At 32.1% G+C, this 26,209-nt stretch overlaps 4 protein-coding genes across 4 annotated transcripts; 2 read left to right on the top strand and 2 right to left on the bottom strand.

The window, feature by feature from the left end:
* The first annotated feature begins 687 nt into the window (after positions 1-687).
* LOC101268120 (clathrin coat assembly protein AP180) lies at positions 688-3,499 on the top strand. The gene has a single exon (XM_004243466.5). The coding sequence runs from the start codon at positions 1,144-1,146 to the stop codon at positions 3,373-3,375; it is 2,232 nt and encodes a 743-aa protein (XP_004243514.1). The 5' UTR covers positions 688-1,143; the 3' UTR covers positions 3,376-3,499.
* Positions 3,500-7,378: 3,879 nt separating this feature from the next.
* On the bottom strand, positions 7,379-10,159 carry LOC101268410 (glucan endo-1,3-beta-glucosidase 12). The gene is made up of 3 exons (XM_004243467.5): positions 9,946-10,159; positions 8,567-9,871; positions 7,379-7,607 (listed from the first exon to the last, which is right to left on the bottom strand). Exons 1-3 carry the CDS (start codon positions 10,010-10,012, stop codon positions 7,573-7,575), a joined length of 1,407 nt encoding a protein of 468 aa, XP_004243515.1. The 5' UTR covers positions 10,013-10,159; the 3' UTR covers positions 7,379-7,572.
* Positions 10,160-16,500: 6,341 nt separating this feature from the next.
* LOC101268701 (small ubiquitin-related modifier 1) lies at positions 16,501-19,150 on the top strand. The gene is made up of 3 exons (XM_004243468.5): positions 16,501-16,715; positions 18,503-18,652; positions 18,793-19,150. Exons 1-3 carry the CDS (start codon positions 16,641-16,643, stop codon positions 18,856-18,858), a joined length of 291 nt encoding a protein of 96 aa, XP_004243516.1. The 5' UTR covers positions 16,501-16,640; the 3' UTR covers positions 18,859-19,150.
* A 143-nt stretch (positions 19,151-19,293) lies between these two features.
* On the bottom strand, positions 19,294-25,240 carry LOC101243727 (uncharacterized). Its single transcript, XM_004243469.5, has 10 exons — positions 24,554-25,240; positions 24,351-24,437; positions 23,112-23,253; positions 22,736-23,032; positions 22,516-22,663; positions 21,055-22,020; positions 20,687-20,931; positions 20,524-20,597; positions 19,898-20,006; positions 19,294-19,675 (listed from the first exon to the last, which is right to left on the bottom strand). The coding sequence occupies exons 2-10, from the start codon at positions 24,404-24,406 to the stop codon at positions 19,622-19,624; spliced, it is 2,091 nt and encodes a 696-aa protein (XP_004243517.1). The 5' UTR covers positions 24,407-24,437; positions 24,554-25,240; the 3' UTR covers positions 19,294-19,621.
* Between the last annotated feature and the right edge of the window lie 969 nt (positions 25,241-26,209).

The following is a 26,209-nucleotide window of genomic DNA, read 5'->3' as shown; positions in this document are numbered from 1 at the left end:
TCACTGTTTTAAAATATCCTGAATTCCTACTTTATGGACAAAATTGATTTATATTCACAAATTATGTTTAATGGACAACAAAGGCTTTGCCTAGAGAACATTTCTATAATAACGATTATTCTTTAAGAAATAAATACGCTAGCCAAAAAATCAAGACCACCCCCTCATATGGTCATTTGTGAAGTTAACCCCTGTGGGCTAGTATCACTGGCCATGGCTCATGAGTACTATAGTTCATATGGGCTTATTTTGCTGAACCCAATTTTATAAAGTTTAACTTTTCAGTCCAGCCTAGATTCTAGGGGAATGTTCAAATGAAGGCTTAATTTATAAAGGAATAGGGAGACTCTCAAGTATTAAAATACAAATTAAAATAAAGTAACAAATAGTAGAAACACATAAAAGATTAAGACACTACGTGACTATTAATTAGTATTACCGAAAGGATATGGACAAGCCTCCACCTCTTATCGAACGAACATCACGTTCAATTATTTACTAATCTTTTATCTTAATTCTCGATTTTCATATTTTGTATATAAAGTCAAGTCAAGTATTAAATAAATGAATATTACTTTTATATTATATAGATGCTTTATGATTCAAAGTAGTTCTATAATTAAAAAATAATAATTACTGTATGAGTTTCATTCTATGTACTTTTCATAATCATGGTTGTGATAAAATTTCGTAAATAGACTTAGAGAAACTCATGGACATTCTCTCATTTTTAACATTTGAAACAGAAAGCAATGACTGATTGAAAGGAAGAGAAAAAAAAATCCAACTGCCTTCGAGACTAATTTGTTCATTTCCGATCCTGGTTATTCATAGATAGTTGACGCTTTTAGTCATAAACTATCGCTCATTCCTAATAGCTGCAGTTTTGCATGTTTTCTTTTCCATTAAAGAATGAATCGAAATTGATCTGACGAAATAGCTTGGCAAAATATTCCCTTTCCTCTAAAACATCAAATCTTGTGATCAATCAATATTACTATCAAAGAATAATCTCTTATGTGATCAGACCGCTCTTATTGTAGTTTTTATAACTTCTTCGTATGTGAGGTGAGGTACTTCTTTTTTTCTCGTAAAAAAGAGTTAAACATTTTTTTTTGTAAAGAATTTATTAGGGTGACTAACATGCCAAGCAAACTAAAGAAGGCAATTGCTGCAGTGAAAGATCAAACCAGCATTAGCCTTGCCAAAGTTTCCACCAACACTTCCTCAACTCTTGAAGTTGCTGTCCTAAAAGCCACAACACACGATGATGGCCCCGTGGATGAGCGTTACATCCACGAGGTTGTCCAATTAGTCTCATCCAACAAGGCCTACGCGGCTGCCTGTGCTCGTGCCATTGGCAAACGCATTGGTCGCACTAGGGATTGGATCGTTGCCCTCAAATCATTAATACTTGTCCTTAGAATCTTCCAAGATGGTGATCCTTATTTCCCTCGAGAAGTCCTCCACGCCATGAAACGTGGTGCAAAGATTCTCAACCTTTCAAATTTTCGCGATGATTCAAACTCTAGCCCTTGGGATTTCACCGCCTTTATTAGAACGTTTGCTCTTTATCTGGACGAGCGTTTGGATTGTTTTCTCACGGGGAAACTCCAACGGAGATGCAATTATAATGAGCGCGAAAATTCCAATTACTTAAGGAGTTGCAGTGATAGTAGTAGGAGCAGGAGCAGAAGCAGGACAAATGAGGCGATACGCGAAATGAAACCAGCAATGCTACTTGACAAGATTTCATATTGGCAAAGATTACTTGAAAGGGCAATTGCTACAAGGCCAACAGGTGCAGCCCAAACCAATTGTCTAGTACAAGGTGCTTTGTATGCTGTGGTACAAGAAAGTTTTGATCTTTACAGAGATATATCTGATGGACTCACTCTTGTTCTTGATAGTTTTTTTCATTTACCATACCAAACATGTGTAAATGCCTTTCAAACATGTGTTAAATCCACGAAGCAATTCGAGGAGATCAACTCGTTCTATTCGTTATGTAAAAGCATTGGTGTAGGCAGGACATCAGAGTATCCGAGTGTGCAAATTATAACAGACGAGTTAATTGAGTCATTACAAGAATTTCTCAAGGATAAATCTTCATTTCCAGCGAAATCTTCAGGAGATGTACTTCTTCAAAGACCAGGCTCAATGAAGTCATCAAGAAGTAGGTTTGATAGTTACGGTGGACAATCCGAATTCTCTGAGCCATATTCGGACAGAAGTCCAACTATGTCTGGGAATGGTTCACCTTGTAGTTCACTAGAAGATCTAATAAGAGCCACGGTAACAGGGAAGAGCCCGTCCATTTCAATCGATTTGGAGGCCTATTCAGATATTCGATTCAAGAAGCAGTTTATTGATGATATATGTGATACAGGTTCCGCAAGGTCATTGCCAGTTTCCATGATTGATCTTGTTTCATTATCAGAAGATAATGGAAATATTGACAACGAATACGAACAAGTACAAGATCAGAAGCAACAACCTGTTGTTGGAAAAGCAAAAGAACCCAACTTTAAAGAAGCTAAACCTAAACAAGAACAGATCAAGGAGAAACGAAAGTCTACATTAAGTTCAAGTTCATCTAAAGGATGGGAAGCTGTATTAAATGAGGCTTTAACGCCATCGTCTACATCTATTAACGCCTTTCAAGAACCAAAAGAGGTGTTAAGAAATGAAACGAATGTATCGCCTGTTAAGGCTTCTTCGAGCAATGCTTGGGATTTGGCATTGTTTGAAGCAACCCCGCTAACAAATTCAGTACAACCCATGCCTAATACTGTTGCTAACAACATTCACAGCTACGACACTTCCACATTGGCATCAACATTGCCATCGTTCAACGCCTTACAAGAAAATCAAGAATTGGAACAAGTATCAAGAAATGGTGCAAATAGTGGTTGGGATATGGTATTATTTGAAACAAGCCCACAAACAACAGCAGCACAACCTATGCCTAGTACCCCTAACAACTTCAATTCTTCCTACTTGGACGAATTGTATAATCAGAATTCATCAACGTTGGTTCCGATCAGTGGCTTAAAACCAAATATTAATACGAATAACTATAATCAAATTCCAGTAACGGAATCAGCAAACCATTACAATCCGTTTTTACAAGACACATCGACAGAGCAACCTGCAACGCCATCAACACCTTTGCCTACATTTCTAGCAACACCAACATTTATTGGTCAGAATTCTTCATCAGCAGAGCAGAATGACATGAGTTTTGATCCGTTTGGTACGTTTCCGAGTAGTGATCAGATGTTAAATGGTGGAGTGAATCAGAAGGATTTTTTGGATGAACAAAAGTTATGGTTACAGAACCAAAACAAGATCATAGCTAAGCATAGGTCTTAAAGCAGTTATTTGCTCTTGTTAGTTCCACTTTTTGCAATTTTCATTGTACAATCTGTTTTCTCAATGTTTCTGAATTTTAAGTAGAAAAGCAAATTTGCATGATATAAAGTCAAAAATTTTGAAACTACTGTTTATAAACCAACGGTACTACTTAGAGATTTTTCTATTTAAAACTTTAAAATGTTACCTATACCATATTTTTATTTGCTTTAACTATGACTTTAATATAGCCGATGGAGTTGATTCTTTATTAATTAAACACTACTAAAATTCATACAGAAAAATTAGGAAAAGTTTCACTGTTTTAGTAAAAATTTGATTTCCATCATGCATTATTCAATAACCTGATTGGGATGGAAAGTCGTGTTCTATAACACAAATTTCCTATTGAATCATAGTGAGAAAATTTGTTTCGAGTCATGGGCATGAAAAATCTTTAATACAGAGTTGCTTTTCTACGTGGTGCAACTCCTAATTAGTCCAACTCTTATGTGAATATTGTTGTGAATCAAGTGGACTTTGTACGGGGTTATGTGTTAAAAGTCGTGAATGGGCCTGATTTAGATGGATTTATTGGACCGAGTAAAATACTAGAGAATTTTAATTGAGATCTAGGCTCAATCATCAATCAGTTAAATATGATTAGGGATTAGACAGAAGGGTTATGCGTATTGTGTAGAAACTGTCTCTTTCTCTCATTTTCTCTAACTTCTCATCTCATTCTTATCTCTATGTATAGTTACTTGTTATTTCGACAATTCTCTTTGAAGTTCAAGTGTTGTTATTATAATTTTGTTATCGATGAATATAATGCTTATGTATCTGTATTAAGAATTCGTGTTTTTTTCCAGATATTGGACAAGAAAACAAAAAACTATGAGAGTTGCCTATTAATTAAGTCAAAGAAAAACTCTATTCAATTCAATTAGATTGCTAATTCAATTATATGCATCTATCTAAGCCTTTGTTTAATTTCAAACAATGATAATTTCTGACTCAAACTCTTCTAAAAAAGATTACAATTGCACTGCAAAATCTTGGGTCATTTTTGACCACCTTAATCTCCCAACTTAAAGACATTTGAGAGCAGCATCACATGAACCAGCTCAAGATCTTGTCTCTATTTTATCAATCAAAGAGTCTGAGACAGTTTTAAGTAGGCCAACTAAGTTAAACATTATTGATTGGAGTATGTAATCAGCTTCGATAGACCATTTTGGTCGAGAAAAATTTAGAGATACTGCTTTAAAATCTATCATGTCTTTTTTTAATATATATATATATATAGGAGCAAGATCGATTACATATTATTTAACAAAGTTACATATGAAATGTGTCGCGGAATAAATTTGTGAACTGTTTATATATTTAATAAAATTATATAAGAATTAAATAAAGTTTCAACTTCGAATTTCGTGGTAAATAAAATACACATAATGATCGAAAGGAACATTATTAAGATGAGAGGAGTACGTAGAGTCAGAATGTTTCTAAGTGAGGGAAATGGACAACAAATAATAAATAATAATAATAATAATAATAATAGTGATGAGCATGTGAGTGAGTTATTAAATGGAGAATCTGTGCTGTAATTTAGCAAACTGATCGTCAATTTCACCAAATATATAGTAATAGGTATAGTAAATGAATAAGATCGATGCTTCTAATTCTGGATCTATTGTATTGTCTTATTATTTCATGCATGTGTGTTTTTGTCAGGGTCTCACATGTCATTGTTCTCCACTAATTATTCACATCACCATCTTTCTAATTATTCTTCTTTCGCTACCACCACCATACATATGTTACTCGTCGTAACGATACGAGAGTAAAATATGTCATGTGAAAAGTTAAAATCGAAATGTTATTAGAAGAAAAAAAAAAATGAAGACATATTATTTAAACATACTAAAAAAGAATATGATAAACAAATTAAAGTAGTGATCAGAGCATTAAGGAATTGTTTGATAGCTAACTGAATAAGAAATAAGTTATTTATATATTAATTTTTATAAAACTTATATGGTGTTTGGTTGATAATAGAAAATAAATTTTTTATGTATAAAATTAATAAGACGTTGGGTTGACAACTTTAAACCTACATAAGTAGCTAATACATGTATAAGAGTCCGTTTGGATTGACTTAAAAAGTAGAAAAGACAAACTTAAATGGCTTTTAAATCAAAAAATGAAAAATAGGGGGAAACATACTTTTGATTTTTAACTTATTTAAAGTCATTTTAAACTTATTTTAAGTTATTTCTAAGTTTGTCGGATACTTTCTAACTTATTTTAAGTTATATCATATAAATTGCCAAACACTTTGAGAAGTCAAAAACTGACTTAAAAATAGATTTGATAAATTTTTAAACTAATCCAAACACCCTTTGAATTATGAAAAAATTTATGTATTATTTATAAAAGACAAGATGAAGTAACTAAATATATGTATAACTAACATGCATGAATAATCATTCTATGCATTAAAAAATGTAAAAATTCATTTCTAGTTATTAATATTTGTATGACTCTCAATTCCTTCATGTTCTATTATTTAAGTCGATGCGATTTAGGCACAGCTTGATTTTTGTTTTTGTTCTAGTACTCCACGTGATTTGCCTTCATTATATTTTGGTGGATTTTTTCATCATGGATTAAAGAATAATGATTTTTGGTATACTCTGAATTTTCAGTCAAAAAGATAGAAACATATACTTTAGAATGTTTTGAATCTTTAAGTGGAAATTAAATCTAGAGTTTGCTTCTTCATAAAATAATTAGGAGTAATTAAGTACTTTGCAACAAAAATATATATCATCATGATGGACCTTTTTCCAAGTGAAAGATTCCTCTCCAAGGATCCAATGAAACTTTTTATCTTACTTTTGATTGTATACACTGATTAAAAAAAATAACAATGTTTTCCTATAAAATAATTAAAAAGTTTTATACTGTTTCAATAAAAAATTATTTTTGATTATACTATTTTTCGATGTGCTGATTAGATGAAACATGAATAAAAAAAATTATAGTGTATAAATTTTTTCATTAATTCGCGATATAAAAACGTTTGTGTCTAGTGAATTGACATTCTCCTAATGAATACCTTTTCCCACCAATTAATGCTCTTTTATATTGTGGGAGCAAAAATCATTTTCCTTTTGTGTGTTGGTGCCTTTCATCATTAGAAAAGACCATGTTAATGACTTAAAAGGACACTGGGTACCCTTTAGACAGATATATCCATTGAAAGATCTCAAAAGTACTAATAATTCCTCAAATAATATCATAGAATTTTCATGAGACTTATAAAAGGAAAATGGAGTGAAAAGCAAGTCCCATTTGAGAAAGATGGATAGAAAAAGATCACTTGTTAGAATGGATAGCATATGGTGATCATTTAAATCATCTACCATTGATGTTGGATATCGATGGTGATAAAGGGGAAAGGGCTCATTTTACAATAAATAGAATAATATGCCGATATTAGTAACACAGAAAATAATTATAATTGATGAACGTCGATATCTATTTAAATTCATTATTTATTCGGTACTTATATTAAATTTGAATTTAGCCTGACTCCATGCTCAAGAAAATTCGATCTCAAAACCTTTACTCGTCTATATTCATATTATTCCTTCTTGCAAGTGGCAAAGCCATCAACTGTTTGCTTTAAAACCCTAAACCCTAAAGTTTGACTTTAGATCTTACTCTTTGGTTTTTGCATATAAGTCTGCCTAATTTATACTATTTCATAAGCCACTCTTTTTCTTTTCAATCTTTATTGTAAAATAGATGATGTTTTTCATCTGTATTAGAAAATATATAAAACTAAGCACCCTCTTATTTAGTTTATATATGATAGGGTTAAGATCACAAGTTATGATACTTTTGAAATAATTTTTTTTTTAAAAATAATATTTCCTAAACTGCCACTAGCTAGTAAGTCCATATAATACCAGTAAAATACACCTCTCATATAAAATAATGATTCAGAGAATTAAAGCATTAGAAATGAAATTTGCATATAAACAGAAAAACCAAAATATAGCAACATATACTAGTAGCTAGTTAGGTGATGTCAACACCAACTAATTAATGAGTTACAAATGAATAGTCTGAACTGAAAGTAGCTACACAATAAATTAGAGCTAGCTGCTGTTATCAAAATCCAGTCTATCCCCACCCCTCTACTCATTCTTCAGTTGGTAATTCACAATGTCCATACTCTGCAAAAACAATAAATAACAAAAATATTACCTCAAATGTAAATAAATAAAATAAAAAAAGTGCAACATATAGAAGAAAAATTGAGTGGGTGTAATGTGCAAAATACGACCAGTAACTTTCAAGTACTAATAAAAAGAAAATAGGATCTACAAAAAGCAAACAGATAGATGTATAAATTTATTCCAAGAAATGCTTTATTCTCAGCTTTTTTAACGTACCAAAGCAAAAACACATTTACTATCAACCATACCTCATAAATAAATACTAATACTATAGTGTTCATTTTGGACAAGCCATGAATATCCATTGAACCAACCAAATATTGGAAAAAAAAACTAAAAACAATTAACTTTATGAGGTACTTATAACCTAAACAACAAAAGATAACAATAAATATCAAGTTACTCTATCTATAAAAGACAAATAAAAAAAAATCATTTAGGAGTTAGTTGGGAACAATTTGTTATCGTAAAATAACTTATTCCATCGTGTATATTGGATAATTTATTCAATCACTTGCATTACAACCAAACAAGTTACATAAATTTTATCTATCACTATTTATTTTTATGTCTTATACCAAACGATCTCGTAATATTTTTATCTTCACTAACATTTAAACTTAAACATCATGACTCTCGATTATTTCAATAATCACTAAACTATAAACTTAAACGTAGTTTCCATGATTTACTAATTCTATGAAATAGTTATTATCTAACCTGCCTGGGTTGCACCATTAACTACTACCAACAAAATTTACCTATATGTGGGGTCTTACAAAGTACACGTTAGCAAATTCACCCCTTAAAGTGCGCCACACATTAAATTTAGTAATTTACCATCAACCATTATACCTCATAAGTCAAACGTGTCACAGTAATCGAGGTTGAAAAAAATGCAAAATCCAACACGCGAATTATTTATTCATTATGGAGAAATGTTAGGGTGTACTTACTAGGTTGTTGATGAACAATGAATGCGGCCCCACCAAAATAACACGATCCCATTGCACGGCCTTTTTTCTGATAATAACTATTAAAAGCGAATGATGCATGAGCCTCTAACGTGTTAGGATTGTAACACGTGGAACCTGGTTGAATCGAACGGCAATCAGCTCCACCCTCACCACAAGCATAATCTAGAGCTGCTTGTAGGTGATCCTTCTCCGCTTCTCCACTCGCTACGCACCATGTTTGCCCTGACACATTCACCTTCCCGCCTTTCTGCGTTCTCTGCTCGCCGGCCGACGGTGACCGCCGGTCAACGTAATGCTTTAAACCTTCCATTGTTAATGGTATGTTGTAGACTTTTCGCTCATTTGGGTAGAACAACCCGAAGTTTCTCTCGGAAGTTGGACCCGGTTTTTTGTTCTCGTTGAAAAGAGCGAAGAGGAAGACGGTGAGGTCTTCTTTCGGTCTCAAAGGGGTTCCACCACCGATAAGTATCCGCCGGACGAGGTTTCCGTTGTACGACGCGGCGTTGTCGACGGAAGCGCCGATTTCGGTGTCGTCTCCTTTAGATGGCCAGCCAGTTTCGGTTACAACCATTTTTATATCGTTGTACTTCAAAGCCGACAATGCAGCAAAAACAGCGTCGATTTGGGCATCAAACAGACTGAAGTAACGAAGTCCGTTACCGGCGTCCACAACGCCGGGGTTTTCACGGAACAAAGCGTAATCAAGAGAAATAACATCGGAATTCGACTCGTAAGCAAAAAAGGGATAACAGTTCACCATTAGATAAGATCCCGTTTGCCGGAGGAAATCCAGCATGGGCTTAATGACAGGTTCAACCAATTCGGATCGGAACGACCCAGCTGAAGAAGGGTAAGAGTTCTGCAAAGCACTCAGAGCAACCGGAGAAGAGATTTTAATTTTGTCATGGAAATTAAATTTAACAAGAGCTTGATGAACATTCTTCATGGCGGATACAAGAAAACGTGTCGTGTTATGTGGGTCAACAAAAACTTCATTTCCAACAGCAATGGATTCGATTTGGGTGGATGGGTAATAAGCAGCAACATTTTTCTCCACCCATGAGTAAGCAAACGACGGCCTTTTCGCAGCATTGTAGAGCAGCTCATTAGGCAGATTTACAGTAACTTTGATATCGGAACCAGAAAGAGCTTTGAGCACAGCAGGGTCAGTATCGTAGACCTTAACACGCTCCACGCCTTGAGATTTCAACAGTGCTATCACTTTAACTGCTGATGGTAAGTTGTTAGCTACACGTCCATAGTTTATCCCAATTGAACCAGCATCTGCAAATGCACCACAAAAGATTGTGTTAAATGTGAAGCTAGTAAGAAAAATACTAAAGAAACAGAGTTGTTACCTGCAATGGAGGAGAAAAGGGAAAAGGAAAAGGCGAAGAGGAGAAGACAAATGGTGAGTTTTTCCATGCTCTATTGCTTGATGAAGAAACAGAGCATGAAAGTGAGTGGTGCTTTAAAGGGTAATAGAGAGCTAGAAATTAGGGGGGAGTGTGTGTATGTATAGTGGGATAGAAATGATAAACTGGAGCTTCTTTTTTTATTATTATTTAAATTGTTGAGGGTGAGTTCTAAATACTTCTTTTAATATGAGTTTAATGGTTTTGATTTTTTAAGTTTGTTAAAATTTATGTTTTTAATTTATACCACCTAAAATTTTGGTATAGAAATTTATTTTAATAGGAAGTGTTTAATAATTTAAAATTTGTGAGTGGAAGTGATTTTTTTTATTAATTAATATTTTTTTAGAGATAAATTTTAAAAATCTAATCTAAACCTCATAAATATTTTAAAATAAATTTTCAAACATTCATTAAAGGTGTTTTTTTTTTTTATAGTCTAAGCTATTTTTATAGTTTTAATCTCCCTAGTGTGATTTTTTGTGCGTAATATTTTGGAATTTGATTATTAGTATTAGGCTATAAAAATATTATAACGTGAATGTCTATTATATCAAAAAGTTATTCTCATCTACTATTTTTATTACTTTCTTCTATTACGAATATAATCATAACCTCTAACTTTATAATCTATTATTTTCGTAATTTTTCACCTTCATAACCTTTTCCATTATATTCATGACTAACCTCTTGTATGCCTCTATGTTACACTATAAATCGAGACATAAAATTCATATTGTATTTACTTGAAATTATAAGAAAAACTCTCGTCTCTTGCTTCACTATTTTTTATTACTTTCATCTTCTATATTTCTTGCCTTATTCTTTTTATTTTTGTTTTTCATTTTTATATTTTTTTTTCTCCTTATAATGGAGAGTGAGAATTGAGGGGATCGAGGAGATAAGTGGTGGGGGTGGGGTGTTGTGGGTCCTGGGATTGATCAATGAGCCAATGAAGCAGAGCACATGGCCCCCACTATATTCCAAGACCCCACTTAATCGGCCGTTTCTAAAAATAGGGGTCTGCCTTTTTATCGTTGGATATACAGAGCCCCGTTTGGCTCAGCTTAAAAGCTTATCAAACTGATTTAAAAATTAATTTTTGATTTATTTAGTTGTTTGGCAACATTTAAAATAATTTATTTTAAGTCAAAAGTTAAAAGTTGGGTAGAAATGTTTTTTTTAGCTTATAACCTGTTTTAAGTTGACCACATTTTTATCTTTTTTGCCCTTAATATTTTTATACAATCTCCAAATTACTCACATAACCCTAACATCTCTTTCTTCCATTTTTCCCTTTTCACATTTGACATAACAACTTCAGCACTCTTATCCAAACACATAACTGTTTATTTTAAAAATAAGTTTCAACACTTTCAAAAGTATTTTTTAAAGCGGATTTTATTAAGCCCATCCAAACGGGCCCATTTAGGTACACTGCTTTCTCCTTAAAAAAAAAAAAAAGGTAAGAGATTTACTGTAGTTGATTGAATTATGATTATTGAACTTAAAAAGAGATTTGTGCTTATACTTTTGTATCCTTCTTCTTTCCACATTTTAAATATTAGTTTCATAGTCTTTTTCTCCAAAGCTATCTATGTGAGACTTTCAATTATATGTAAAATTGACATATTCAGAAAAAATTTGAAAGCATGATTTGGATAAATTCAAATATATCCAGTTCTTATTTCTATCTTATAATAAATGTAAAGGGATTTGTTTTAAAAAAATCTGAATACATCAGAAAAAGTGGATACTAAATGAAATAATTAAAGTAGGAATTAATTTATTTAAACATCATCATCATAAAAAAATAGTATAAAATATGATAATTCTCATAAATTATTTGAAGTTGAAAGAGATAGTGTGCAAATGAGATAAAAAGTGTTAAAAAGAATTGCAAAATTCTTATATAAATGGTTAATAAGATGGATGAATGTACTCCTGAGTTAGGTCTAAGACCTTATTTTACATGGTATCATATTTGGCTCCGTCTCGTTTGATGTTAATGCTCACAAAATCACATGCTAAGCACTACGCGTGAGATAAGATGTTAAAAATTATAAAATCGTCAAATTTTAAGTCCCATGGATGTAACACATGATGTTGTCTTCTTTAAATCACTACTTGCCGACTTGTCCAATATTTTTTTTACGTGTGATGCCTCCAAAAAGAACACTTGCCGACTTGTTCCTGAAAATGCTAATGAAAGAGCATGTCAAAAAAACCAAAACAAATAAATAAAAGAGTGATCACTAAAGATTAAACAGAATCAATGTTAAAACATTTATTTATATCTTTAAAATATTATTTTCGATACAAATTTAATCTTTATTTCACTGAAATTATCTTTTTTGTGAATTGTTTATTGATTATGTTTGAAAAGATAAATCATGTGTATTCACATATTAAAAACAAATAATTTTAATTATTTATATTTAGATATAAAGATAATAACTTTATACAGTACATTTAGACGTCTCAGTCTTCACATCTTAATATTCAAATTTTTTGTAGTTTTAATCTTAATGAAAATAAATAAGATCACTTTGTTTCATGAATTCTTTGAGAGAGGCTCTCCATGTTAGAGTCCAAAGGAGCTTAAAATGTTGAACCCATGAGAGTGGGCTTATAGTTTGGACTAAACTAAGAAATTGGACATATATTGGCCCAAGAGTTAGGCAAAAATTGAACCAATAGATGTATCATGACTTAATTTGTTTTATATTTTTTATGTTGGATCGATTACTTTTTCATATAAAGATTCAAATTGAGGATGGAACCAATTGAAATAAAAAATGGAATTAAATAATACAAAAGTAAAATAGATTAGAAGAAATAAGAGACGAGAAAGCAGAAAGAAAGGCTAATTGGTTAAACAATCAACCAAGGAAGAAGAGAAACTTGAATTTGAAAAAAAAAAACAACTCAAATTGAAAACCACGTAGGAGTGATTCAACCATATTAGTGGCCTAAAACAAAAATTAAACGGGGCCTTAAGTTTGAATTGTTAAAAACGTTATATAATTGATTTCTTCTAGTTTTCAATTGATAATATAGCCATTCTTATTTTAAATTATGTCTAATGAGATATAATACTCCAAATATGTCAACTTTTTCTTTTAATAACTCCTTTATTTTCATGAAAAGTTTACTTTTTCTACAAATAGTATTCAATATTTGTTAAAAATAATACTAACTTATAACCTATTATTATAAAAAATGTGGCCCCTTAAATTTGGGGGCCTAAAGCACATGTCATTTTTTTAACACTGTCGAGCCACCCCTCACCCCTTATTTACCACAAATGAGCGATCTCAAGTGAAATCAAGATTAAGAAGTTCTAAATCAACAATGAAAATTCTCCCATCAATAATCTAGATTAAGCTAAGCTAACCTTAAGGGATTCCACCCTTAAATTTACACCCTTGAAAGAGTTTGTTCATTTAACATTCAAATTTCACGTCCTCTAAGTCTTCCAAAATAAAAGAAACTACTATTTATACTAATAAAATAAAAAAGACACTTCTTTAACAATTTTATCCTTAATGAGGTATGGACCTTTTTTGGTTGTCTTGTTTTGTGAATTCTTGAAAATTATGAGATGACCATTTACACAAGTGGTCTCTTTCTTCTTTCTCTTAATGTAGATGAACATTTTACACACTGTACTTCTTGATTTTGTGTACATCAAGCTCCTCTAAATCTTTTATTCGATCCATATTATCCATGTTGTTATCAATAAAAATATATAGAAACAAAACTTACGAATGATAAATAATACATTACTTAATGAACGAATATATCCAAAAAGCAAAAAAACACAATGTATCCAAAAGGATAGAATGTATATTACTAAATTTTGTGCATTGATAAAGTGGTTTGTTTAGATTGTAGAATATGCAAATAGTTAAGAATTTCGTTAATAAGAAGGTTAAATGTGAGAAATGTAATTTTTCATACACTCTCAAAATTTGAAAAAATGCACTCATTTTGAACTATAAAAAAAAATCTTAACAAGTCACTTAAATTAGATTAAAATATAAAACTATTAATTGATGTATCAAATTATATTATATTCAGGAGTGGACCTAAGATTTCAAATGTTCGATTACCCACTAATCTCGACGCGTATAAATTTAAATCAAAACTATTTAAAATTAACCTATTAAACAGTTGAATATCCACATTCATTGAAGTGTTTTAACTGCTTTGGTTCTAATGCTGATTATCCGCCCTCATACCATTTTCAATCTACCTCTACTTAACTCTCCATTTTCTATATTCGAAGAGTAAAATAGAGAATGAACACTCCAACCCATCTCCAAATCACTCTCTATTCTTCAAATTTATAGAGTTGAATAGTAGTTCTTCAAATTTGGAGAACTACTATTCACACTCTCTATTTTATTTTTTCAATGTTTTATTATTATTATTTCCATTACTTTTCAATTAACATATTATTTTACATATAGTTTCATTAATTAAATCTATAAGTCAATTTAAATATAATATAATATTTTAAAAAACATATTATTTAATATATACTACTTGAATTTCAAATTAGTATTTTTTTGAAAATAATTTTCATCAATAATAAAATTTTATTTTATACTAATTTTCATTATAAAGAATACACAAAATTAAAATGATATATGAAAATTTTAATTTAAATACAAGATAACAATACAATACACAACATAATAATTTAAATACAACATAAAATACAATAAGATGTTGAACACGAATTCGGAGTTTTGCAATTATTGCAAGTCCATTACATTTCGGAGAAAGAAAGTGTTACATGATATGATGACTACATATATTATATTGCACAACGTAATAATTGAGGATGGTCATGATCTTAATGCACCAATTCAAGATGTCGTAGAGGCTCCAACTCCAACGACAAAAATGGTGTTAGATGAAAATCTCCGATTTGAACAATTTTTAGCTAGACATAATAAAATCAAGGACAAAAATGATTATTTTGAACTCCATAATGCATTAATAGAGTATTTATTGGAGCAACGTAATAATTTTAAAAATTGAGTGATTATGTAATGTTTATGTCATCGTATTTCAATTTTATTTGAATTTGTTCATTAGTTTATATTTTATATCATATTCTCCTGTAATTTATGGTATTTAAAATTTTTGAATTAAATATAATAATTTTAAAAAATTGAAAAAATAAACTTTTGTATCACATGAGAATGAAATTAAAAAATAAGAATCAAATAGAAATAATAATATAATATTAAAAAGAGAAAAAAAAAAATTTAGAAAGTAAAATAGAGAATTGAGTTGAAGTTGTTTGTCTGAAAAAATAAAAAATTCTATATTTGAAGAGTAAAATAGAGTGTATGGTCGGAGATGCCTCTGCTTTCATATATTACTAAACACTTTTTCTTTCTTTTTTCTTTTTTTCAATCTTCGCCCTTTTTTCCCTAACATTTCAATCTTAATTTTTTTAAAAAAATTTACGTTTTCACTTTTTTAATTTCCTGTATCTCATTTATTACAACCAAAAAACTTAAGTTTTTGAAAACTTCGAAGTGTAAATCTTTGTAGTAATTATTCAATATCTTCAAAATACGAAAGGTCTCGACAATCATACTACTAGAAGTTTTTTTTAAAAAAATATATTAATATTAATCGTAGTTCGCTACGTAACTTATGACTAGAAGTCTTCTTTCTAATAATAAATAATAAATTTTTTATTTTCAGATTGTTTGTAAAAAATATTTAAAAATAAATAAAGCACACAAATAAAATATGAGGAAAACATGATTTAGATTTGACCTCTCTTGAATAATTCATTAATTTCCGGAGTATCGATGCCTTTTAAAAGAATTTAATAGCCTTTATATAGACATAATTAAACTAGAGTTTAGGATTGAGTAACCTCCAAGAATCGTATTTTGAGTTGACTACAATTTATAGAGTTACAACTCAAATTGAACATATCTTTGCATAGAATCTCATAAAATTCCAATGTTACAGTATATCATTTTTCATCGTCTAATAATAACGTCGCCACACTAATCATTTTGAAGAACACTAAGCTTACAAAAAACAAAAGGCAAAAATAATTGAATTAGGGCTGTAAAAAAAAAGTTGAATAAAATACAAACCATTAAAATAAGTAAAAGACGGTGACAAAACAAATAACAATGCCATATGAAATTGGACTTTTCAAAATTAAATAATGAGGAAATTAGTAATCGATAAAATATAATTCAACTAATAATATCAGCAAATAAAACATACTCTTTAAATATATAATACATAAATATACTATTTAACAAATTTCAACTTACATAAATATACCTAATAATAGTTAATTTTAAATAAATATTAATAATAATTTAAATACTTTTATAAAACTAAATAAATATACGTTCAATAATAATTGGCATCCTATCCTATGTGGAGTAATATACATCATCAAAAATATTGGACTTAAAAAGACAAAATTGAAAAGGCAAAAAAGTTGCGTGGTTTTTACGCGAAGGGTAGAATGGGAAATAGAATAGAGAAGAGTACAAGTATAAATTAGTGAAAAACCTTAAAATTGATAATCCAATAATCTTCTCTTTTATCTTCTTTTGGTTTAGGCGAAAAAACACAGAAAAATGTCTCAAGCAGCGGAGGAAGACAAGAAGCCCGGCGGCGATCAAGTTCACATCAATCTCAAAGTCAAAAGTCAGGTCTGCCCCTTTCTCTTTATACTCATCCGCATATTGTCTCCCCTGCTTAGGGTTTTGTTTGATACTTTTTGAATTTTGACATTCAAAATTAGTTTACGTTTGATCGTAAGTTTTTCATGTGTCTCTCAAACTGTTTGACTGTCGAAAAGTAAAAAACAGGTCAAATAAATTGAGACAAAGGGAGTATGTGTTAGATTCTGTCTTCGTTTTGAAGATGAGCATGTCTGGTTTTTTGTATGCATGCTTTAAAATCTGGATTGAGCTTTTAGATCTTCTGTAACTGATTTGTGAGTCTATAATAGGCGTTTGGCTATATTTCACTGTGAAAATTGAAAATAAAAATAGTATTTGTTTTCTAATGAAAAAATGATGTATAACGTGTTTGGCCATGAAGTAAATTAGAGTTGTTTTTGAGTTTTAGCGAGTAATTTCGAGAGAGAAAAACTGAAACTTTTTGTTCTTTTTGGAATTTCTGAAAGCTCTTGAAAAAAGTGAACAAAATTATTATCTTTTCTGGAATTTTACGGCCAAATGTGTAATTGACTTGAATAAAGTAGTAAATTTTGTGCGAAACTGAATGATTAAACGGGTAATCTCATATTAGTTTTGGTGTTTTTGCTAGGTGCATTTAACATGTTTTTGATTTTTGATAATGTGTTACTATTGTTGTTTCGTTTTGTTTGCTTGTTTATTCATTCTTTAAAATTTGGATTGGATGCTGCAGGGGAAGTTTTAAATTTTCTATAACTGACGTGCAAGTCGAAAATTTGTTTGAAAACGTTAACTGAATCATTCGAAACTGAACGCTTGAACAGTTGTCTCATATTTTAGTCAACGGTATTTTGTTATTACCGCTAGAGAATCTTGTGATAGTCTTTATGCAAATACAGAAGCTTATGAAATGCTTCAAGTGTGCCAGGAGTTGGGTGTATGTATCATTGTTTTTGCAAAGAATGTATATTAGTAATAATAATGTATCTGTTTGTGTTTTGAGGTGAAAAAACATTCCTCCGCATCATTAATCGAAGATAATATATGTTTTTCAGACTAATTTCATAGATATTCCCTTAAAAACTCTGGTGTGCATTTTGTGGTTGCAGAAGTCTCTAATTCCTGAGCCATTTACCAAGCTAGGTTTATTATCAATTGTGTCTGATCGAGTAAGATATTGTTTGCTGAGTAGTCTTCTTCCCTTGTGGGGATTCCAGTCATTCTTGTGGGGAAGGGTTATTGTTGGGGGTAAGAGTATAGATGGTAATTGGTAAAGCGACACTTTTTTTCTGTGTTTGTTGTGTTAGATTGAGATAGTTCTATATTTTTGACATTTGAATACATCTATTTGATAGTGTAATAAACCAAGGTGTCTAGGTACAGTGTAACGGATGGTGTTCGCTGAGGATCATGCCTTAGTCATCAATGGTAGGCTTTGATGCTCCGCATAAAATTGCTTGCATCAATTAGTGGTAGACGACTTCCCTTAGTCGTATCTATGTTGTTAGTCATATTAAAATTATGTGTGATGGTTTGGCAGATAAGGTAAGCAGCCCACCTGGAATAAAGTGCATTTGTGTTGAATGTGTAGTTGATCCTACTTACTCTGTCTTCAGATTTCTCTTTGTTTGCTTTGCAATCTGATTGCGGATTGTGATGTTGTGTGTGGTTGATTCCATCTTCCCATCTTATCATAATGGTGACGGGTGCTTGTTAAAGAGAAGTGCCCTCTTGCCTCCCATAACAATTTGGACAACATTGAGAGACTTACATATTTAGCTTTCTATTGGTTGCAGGACGGGAATGAAGTCTTCTTTAGGATCAAAAGAAGCACCCAGCTAAAGAAACTCATGAATGCGTATTGTGACCGGCAGTCTGTGGATTTTAATTCAATTGCATTCTTGTTTGATGGTCGCCGTCTTCGAGGAGAGCAGACTCCAGATGAGGTACCTCTCTCAGACCCATGTTCACACATAAAACAAAAGAAGGAACTAATGATACACAATGTTGGTTTACTCTTATGCTTTATACTTTGCGCTCTTGTGATTAATTCTTTTTCTCTAACAACTTTTCTTCCTTGCTTCAGCTGGAGATGGAGGATGGCGATGAAATTGATGCAATGTTGCATCAAACTGGAGGCTCAACTATTTGAGGCGTCCCATCTCTTTTGTTTCTAGGTTGTAGACTTTAATGAATGTAGCTTGTGCTACTCTAAGTACTGTAGAAGCATATATGTGGTTTCGTCTTATGTTTAACCGTAGCTACGTATTGCTTACTGTTGCAAGAAGATTTCCAGTTGCTTCTTGTCGTCAAGTTTAAGTGTTGCCTGTCTCCTCAATAACTGAGATACTGTGAATCTCATGTATTTTGTTGTAACTAGACACCATGAGAAACAAGAATCTTGTTCGATATGTGAACAACATATTATTCCATTTCCAGTTAAATCGTTCGAGATCACTATAGTATAGTGTAATTTGGTTGGGTTCATACATTGCAGACAACACAGAACCCATACTGCTACAATCTTCTCTATATCTTTCTGCTCAACTTATAAACAGCTCCAAAGAAAAATGTTAGTAAGCAGGCATTGAATACTTCTAACATTTCTACTATGTATTTCAAAAGTATCTCAATGTTTGCATTATTTACAAGACATTTTCTGGTATACTACAAGCTCTTCTAGGTGGAGGCTCCATACTGAATGAACACTATTAAGGGGACGATAAATAAGTAGATTGAAACAAAAAATCTCGTGGCGCAACAGCCAAGGAGAAGCCAAATAACTGACTTTCTATATGATATTTTCACTTGAAGATAGTCCTTATCTTACATGCCACCAGCGGAAAGCTTCCTGGTCAGGGATGGAGTTAACTTCTGCTGTACAATTTAAAGGTGCAGACGTTTCTCTGCTATCATCAATCGATCTTTCTGAATTTTCGCTGGTGCTGCACATCTTTTGTGTTCACCCACTGCAAAAGTGAATAATCATTTGGCATGAAAATGATGAAGTTTAACAGTTACTGAAAAGTTCAGAAGATAAGTCTGTAATGCACAAAAACTAGACCAACCAAGTTTCGGAAGGAAAGGAGCAACCACAACATCAAAACGAACATCCTCCAAAAAGATTTACAGAAATTTATACTATTTTAATAAGATGTACTAGTAAATATGATCAACAAGACTCTAAATACCGTGATTTGTGTTCCAGATGTTGGCGGACTGCGGCCACGTTCTGCAGGCTGTGACCTTTTCCCAGGCTGGGATAATCTTTGTATAAAATCACTCATATGATTATAGATACTGCAAATGTAAAGCATCTCAGATGAAATCAGCCAATCCTAAAGGCGGTACATCCCAGGAAAAATTTCACATAAAACAATCAAAAGTTATTAGCATTTCAGAGTTGCAATAGACCAGAAAATCTTTATCAGGATGCATAGGAAACAGGACAGGTTTCACTCATTTTTCGCGCTGTGCTGTAATACACGTCTTTTTGATAGAGCCTATAACGTATGATACACTAGCAGTCAGGTAACATAAAAAAGAAATAAGTACCACATAGTCTGCTGATTAACACCAACTTCCTTAGCCATTTAGATATTTAGTCCACCATAAGGAGGTCAATCAGACCCATCCCATATATCCTAACTATATTTTCTATGTTAAATATCACGCCTTCTTAGTTCAAAATCTAAACTCCCATATTGTCGGTTGCAAATGCTACGTGGCCGCAGGCAATGAAATTAAATTTTGAAAGTACCCATACCCATAGAAAATGGCATTCTCAATAAGAGACCAACAAACTAGAGAACCATACCTTAGCCGGTGTCTGTTGCAGGCTGTGAAAAAGGCAACAAAACCATAGAGAATACTTCGAAGAGCTTTGAAAATCTGTAGAAGTCAAAACTCGGAAGAAACGTATAAGCACAAGAACTTTCAATAATTCTCATACTAGGATCAAATGGACACAAGTGAGCTACCTGAGAGAAAAGGTCATTCCAAAGAGAACGCCATATGGATACGGATACTGCACTGGATGTCACTGTAGTCTCCACCTGAGAAGTGACTCGAACTATGCTACTCACGAACAGCCATGAATCCATAATCACTTCATATATAGAAGTACATAAAAAGCCCAGAAGGCTGGAAAAACCAAAGACCAGCCGAATTGGAGCATACGTTACTTCCCACAGAATCCAGAAGATAGGATACAATAAATAAGTCACTGCAATTGAGAAAAATCCCATCAGAAAAAAGAAGTCTCACACAGAGAGTACCAATTTTAAATTCATAAACCATTTTAAGCAAGAGAATTGGGATCATATTCAGCAGTTGCACATATACTTACCAAGATTCCAAATAAACGATGTGGTATACCAGAGAGGTAGTAATAAAATCTCAATGGTTTTTCCCACCAAGGTATAAGAAGACCAGACTGTAAACCATATCACGGAAAAGAAATCTTCCATAATTTGTGCACACATAGTCGAGTAAGGAAGGAAGAATCCCACAAACTCAACAAGTGGACCTGCCATTGGCTGTGTGAGAACGGAGAAAAATGATCGAGTAGTACGCATTGTCATGAGGAACCACCTGAAGGCCTTCTGAAAATTGTGCAGAAATAGCATGGTTCCCAAGTACTGAATTCTTGATACCATTTCCCATGTTTCAATCCAATCAAAAAGAGGACCAAACAAACTAGATGCTGTCGCTTTGAGTACAGGTACATTTTTGTATAAATCATAAAATCCAATCAGAACAGTAACCACAGAGATTATGACATATAAAAATCTTGCTAGAGGGCACATCCATGGGCGATAAATATGGCAAAATACTGGATAGGACTGGAGAAATATGACCCATGACGGAAGCCCAGCTTCCAGTAGTCTAAGAAGCCGTAAGTCCGAAAGAATGATGTCTCTCAGTTTGAAAGGGAAATCACGATGATTAAAACGAAACAAAAGCAAAATATCTTTGTACTGGGAGGCTTCAACTACTTCAGAAGTACTTCTGTCAGAGGGCTCACCATGTAGTTGTGAGTCAATAGATTCAGAAAAGGGCTCCTCAGAGAGCATATCAACATTGAATCGCTTACTGATAGACTTCAAAAGTTTTCTTCTCTTATGAGGTTCATCAAGTGAAGTTGGTGTATGCAGAGAAATTTCACCATTTGCTGTTGCAGGGTACATACTGAAACTTCTCATTGAACCGCAAGGAGATTCATCATCGTCACTTGAATTGGCAGAAGAAATATCACTGTCCGCCACATCAGAAGTATCCCGGAAAATGTCTTGAGAATCATAAAATACCTCTCCTGTAAAAGTTTGCCGCAAAATACATGTAAGAATTTCACAAGCATAGTAGAGGAGTTCATTAAGTACATATGAAGAAATGAACTTACAGCTGATTAGATGGGTTTTTGCTAATAACTGAACCAAATATTTGTTTAATGAAAGCAGATTAGAACAAGTTTCAATGGAAAGTACAATCACTATTACTGAGTGAGAAACTTTGGAATCTCTCTTTTTCCAAAAATGCCAATGGTATTTTGCACTCTCTATCCCAAGATAATTCAGTGGTTTTCCGTTCACTATATAACTCTGTAGAGCTCCTCCAACCAAGGAAAAATGGTTCATTTCTTATAGGCACACTTAAGACACAAAGAAGTGGATCTCTACATGCATAAATCAAAGCAAAGGAAAATGCAGGAAGAGCTGAAGTCATCACTGGCCCTAGATAGGACCAGGTAACTATTTTATTGAATCAAATAAAGAAGCATAGTATCAAATACCATGTGAATAAAGCATACCTATAGTAGATTCCAAACACACTTTCAGGAGATGATGTTCTGTGGGAGTCCCAGAAAACCATGACGACATGCATTTAGCAGCTTGTGCTACACTATCAAATTCCCATCTTTTCATGAACTTTGTTTCTATGGCAAGTGATGTATCTGTCTGCCCAAGATTTTAAAACAAGTTAGGAGCATACATTTAAAAGGTCAAACAACCAAAGGAAGTGACTTATACCTGAAGCTCATTGAAGTAATTTATACCACGCACATCACTCCACGCAACTTCAAACACAATGAACCCATATAAGGTCCTATGTAATTTGCTATTCAAGATCAAAGAGTTCCTCAATTTCTTTACAGGTAATAATTCCCTCCTCTTTGACAATGTTACAGCATCAAGAAACGGAAACCATCTTCTGACGTTTTCTGATTCACTCGTGCTTAATTCTGGATTAGATTTTATATCCATTATATCTCCATTCTCTTTCCTCTGCTTCCTCCCTCTGGTATTTGCAAAGGGAGATAACCTGGACTGCATTTGGAAAAACAAACTCCTAGTTAAACATACAGGAAAGATAAAAAGGAAAATAGGGAAATAATGCACTACCAACCTTGGTAACCATCAATTGCCATAAGTGTGCAGGTTTAGAGACAAGATCTCTAAGCCATGGACGGTTGTCGACCAAGATATATAATCTCTTACTCTCAGGGGCGAGGAAAACGTGAAGATGTGAAAGATAAGACTGCAAGTCCCTGTAAAAAAAATAGTATATCTAAATATTAAGACAACTGAAAAGACAACTGTCGACTAATGGTTTATAGCAACATACATAAATTTAGAACTTAATATGAATTTTAACTGCTATATCAAAATCTCCAAGATACTAATTCAGCTACATAAACATTAGTCAGCACAGGATCTTTTTATTTGCCCAGCGACGCAATAAGCATAAATGGAGCTAGCATACATCTCATGGATTCATTCAAACCCAATAGCTTTGGCTCGGAACTGTGTATGTGTTAGAAAATCTACTTTGATGAGTACAAATTACAGATTGCGAACCTAGTAAATCAAATGCAAAGCATTAGAACCTCAAACTTGAACCCACAATGTTCAAATCATGGATTTCGCTTTAGTAATAAGACAACCTCTCCTAACCCTTTTAACTTCTCCTAGAGCCTACCCTATGGTAACTTCAAGCAGCTTCCTCAATGATGCAAACACATTCTACCTGAACTCAAATTCTTAATATGAATCTGTTATGAGAATAAGCCTGAAGTTCCTTTTTGAAATGAAGTAGTTTTCAGGCTGGTTCTGGGTCTATAACAATGGAAAAACCCATTCACATTAAAAAAAATATTGAGGAAATCCTCTTTGTTTGCGATTGCTTATTTTCCTCATCGACACCCGGCATGAACTAACTTTCCTCATTTAAGTCCAAAAAAGACCATCTTTCACAACATACATCCTGCCAATTTAATGCAAGTTGGACTCTAACAAACTTCCCACAAACTCACCAAAAAGTTTGTCATCACAAAGTGAGTTGGAGAGAGAAATGTAAAAGTAAATTATTCATGATAAGAAAACTAGAAATCATCAAGTAGCAGGTAATGAAAATTCAAGATTTATCTTCCACAAAATTTGCTCCTTAGCTCCACTTAACTAACATACAAAAGAGTAGCAAGAGCCAGATAATTATCATATAAGTATTTGTTTCAAATGCAACAAAGCTCCAAGATTTATTGTATATTTACAGGAAGCAAAAAGTTCTCAGCACAGAAATATCACAAGATTATATTAACAGAATTCGGGTTGCAAATTCATACTGAAAAGAGAAGAATATTGTTACCCGATTTGCAAACTAGTCAAGGGAAAGACACATTTGCCATAATCAATGCTCCCCATGAACCCCTCTTCAAATTCGCACCACCAATCACTGCTCCATCAAAATTCGAAAAAGAACCCAACAAATTAAAACAACCCACATGCTCAAATTCCCGTAAAAAATCGAATTTGAGAAGAACACAAAAAAAGTTAGAAAATTCCAATTACCAGGATGAATAAAAATGGGATCAACGAAATTCCATGAAAAATTCAACTCATCCAACAACCCAGAAGAAGAAAAACTCAGGTCTGAAAATAAAAATTCACCACAGGGCTTCTTCATAACACAAAGAGATAGATATAGCCGAATGAAGAAGCGTGTCAAAAGCGATCAGTAGCCATAAACACCCCACAGGACCATCGAAAAAACAAATTTTTTTTTCCACAGCAGTATGTCAGTGATTCGAAAAGACTAAATGCAGCCAACCCCTTTTTTATACAATGAAAATTAATCTACAGATACATATTAATCTATAGAATTGGGATTTGTGAATTGCATTTAAGAAGATTGTGTGAATATTGGAGAATTTGAAAAGAGGATTGCTTTGCAGAGAAGGTAGAAATGGTGGCAAACAGAGGAATTGGACACGTTTTTGACGAAAAATTGAATGAACAAAGGAAGGAAGAAGAGAAATTTAATTGGAGGTTATCTATTTTAGTTGGTTTTGGGGGAAACCAAAAAGAAATAAAGTGAAATGAATTTGGAATATTTTTATGTTGAGGCCCGATATTTAAAATCAAATCAAAAATTAAATTAAATGGTAAATCAAATCAAATCAAAATGATTTGATTTAATTTATCTTGATAATGTAAAAAAGCTTAATCATATTTGAATTGGGTTGATTTGATTTAATTAAAAGAAGACAACTCAGATTGTGATGTTTTATTTTTTATATATATATAATTCATACAATTTTTTCATAATATCTTTTTATTTTTTTAGCATATATTTCAAATTTTTGAGACTTTTAATTTTAAATGATTTAAAAAAAATTATGATCTATAGATATTAGTAAGTCTATTAAAAAAAAAATCAAACCAGTAGTAAGCTTAAAAAAATATTTTTACCCATAAAGAATGATAATAATGTATACGAAATACATTAGATAGTAATATTTTGGTACAATTAAAGAAATATTTTAAGCAAAAATTAACTCCTTCGTCCTATTTTATATATCATTTCTTCTTAGTAATAGCTAAATCATAACACTAATTTATGCATAAATTATCATATTATGTTCTTGATAGAATAATTAATTAATTTTATCATTTATTTATAAAGTTGACTTTACAATATATTAAATAAGAGAGAATATAAAATTACATAATTTCTTAATAGAAATGTAAAATAAAAAAATAACATATAAAATAAGACGAAGAGAGATTATATTTGTATGAATACTTTTCCGAAAAAATCGAAATCGATGTAAATCATATACACCCAAATTGAGGGGTATAATGGTAAAGATTGGTGTATTGGGAAAAGGTCTAAATGTAAATGTGATTCCGTCTCGCGCCAGCATTGTCCTTGTCATAGCAGGAAGCTATAAATCTAGAAACCACATCCCTCATTTTGACAGGAGTTAGGTGTTGGCTTAGGGCAAAGCTATCGAATTTTATTTTACGTCTAATATGATCCTTAAGTTGATGTCAGTTAATTATTATGATTTTTAATTTTAATTGTGTGTAAGTAGATATTTGAATTTATATAAAATTAAATAAAAAGATATTATCCTATATGGAATTTTTAAATTCTATGTAGCATTTTATATGTGTTATGTCATGTAGGATATATGTATCTACTTGTTCAATTTTATAAAAATT

The sequence above is a fragment of the Solanum lycopersicum genome, chromosome 7 (assembly GCF_036512215.1).
Source record: "Solanum lycopersicum chromosome 7, SLM_r2.1".
Lineage (NCBI taxonomy): Eukaryota > Viridiplantae > Streptophyta > Magnoliopsida > Solanales > Solanaceae > Solanum > Solanum lycopersicum.
Note: the sequence above shows the minus strand (reverse complement) of the source record. Positions and strands in the feature narration are given on the sequence as shown.

Bases quoted from the DNA above. Each gene is read 5' to 3' on its own strand.
- LOC101268120 (XM_004243466.5), top strand. From the start codon at position 1,144: ATGCCAAGCAAACTAAAGAAGGCAATTGCTGCAGTGAAAGATCAAACC.
- LOC101268410 (XM_004243467.5), bottom strand. From the start codon at position 10,012: ATGGAAAAACTCACCATTTGTCTTCTCCTCTTCGCCTTTTCCTTTTCC. The intron at 9,872-9,945 runs GTAACAACTCTG...GTGCATTTGCAG, and splicing joins CCTTTTCTCCTCCATTGCAG to ATGCTGGTTCAATTGGGATA. The intron at 7,608-8,566 runs GTAAGTACACCC...TTGTTTTTGCAG, and splicing joins CATTGTTCATCAACAACCTA to AGTATGGACATTGTGAATTA.
- LOC101268701 (XM_004243468.5), top strand. From the start codon at position 16,641: ATGTCTCAAGCAGCGGAGGAAGACAAGAAGCCCGGCGGCGATCAAGTT. The intron at 16,716-18,502 runs GTCTGCCCCTTT...TATTGGTTGCAG, and splicing joins ATCTCAAAGTCAAAAGTCAG to GACGGGAATGAAGTCTTCTT. The intron at 18,653-18,792 runs GTACCTCTCTCA...TCCTTGCTTCAG, and splicing joins GAGAGCAGACTCCAGATGAG to CTGGAGATGGAGGATGGCGA.
- LOC101243727 (XM_004243469.5), bottom strand. From the start codon at position 24,406: ATGGGGAGCATTGATTATGGCAAATGTGTCTTTCCCTTGACTAGTTTG. The intron at 22,021-22,515 runs GTATGCTTTATT...AAACTTTTACAG, and splicing joins GTGTTTGGAATCTACTATAG to GAGAGGTATTTTATGATTCT. The intron at 20,932-21,054 runs GTAAGTATATGT...TCTCAATTGCAG, and splicing joins ATCGTTTATTTGGAATCTTG to TGACTTATTTATTGTATCCT.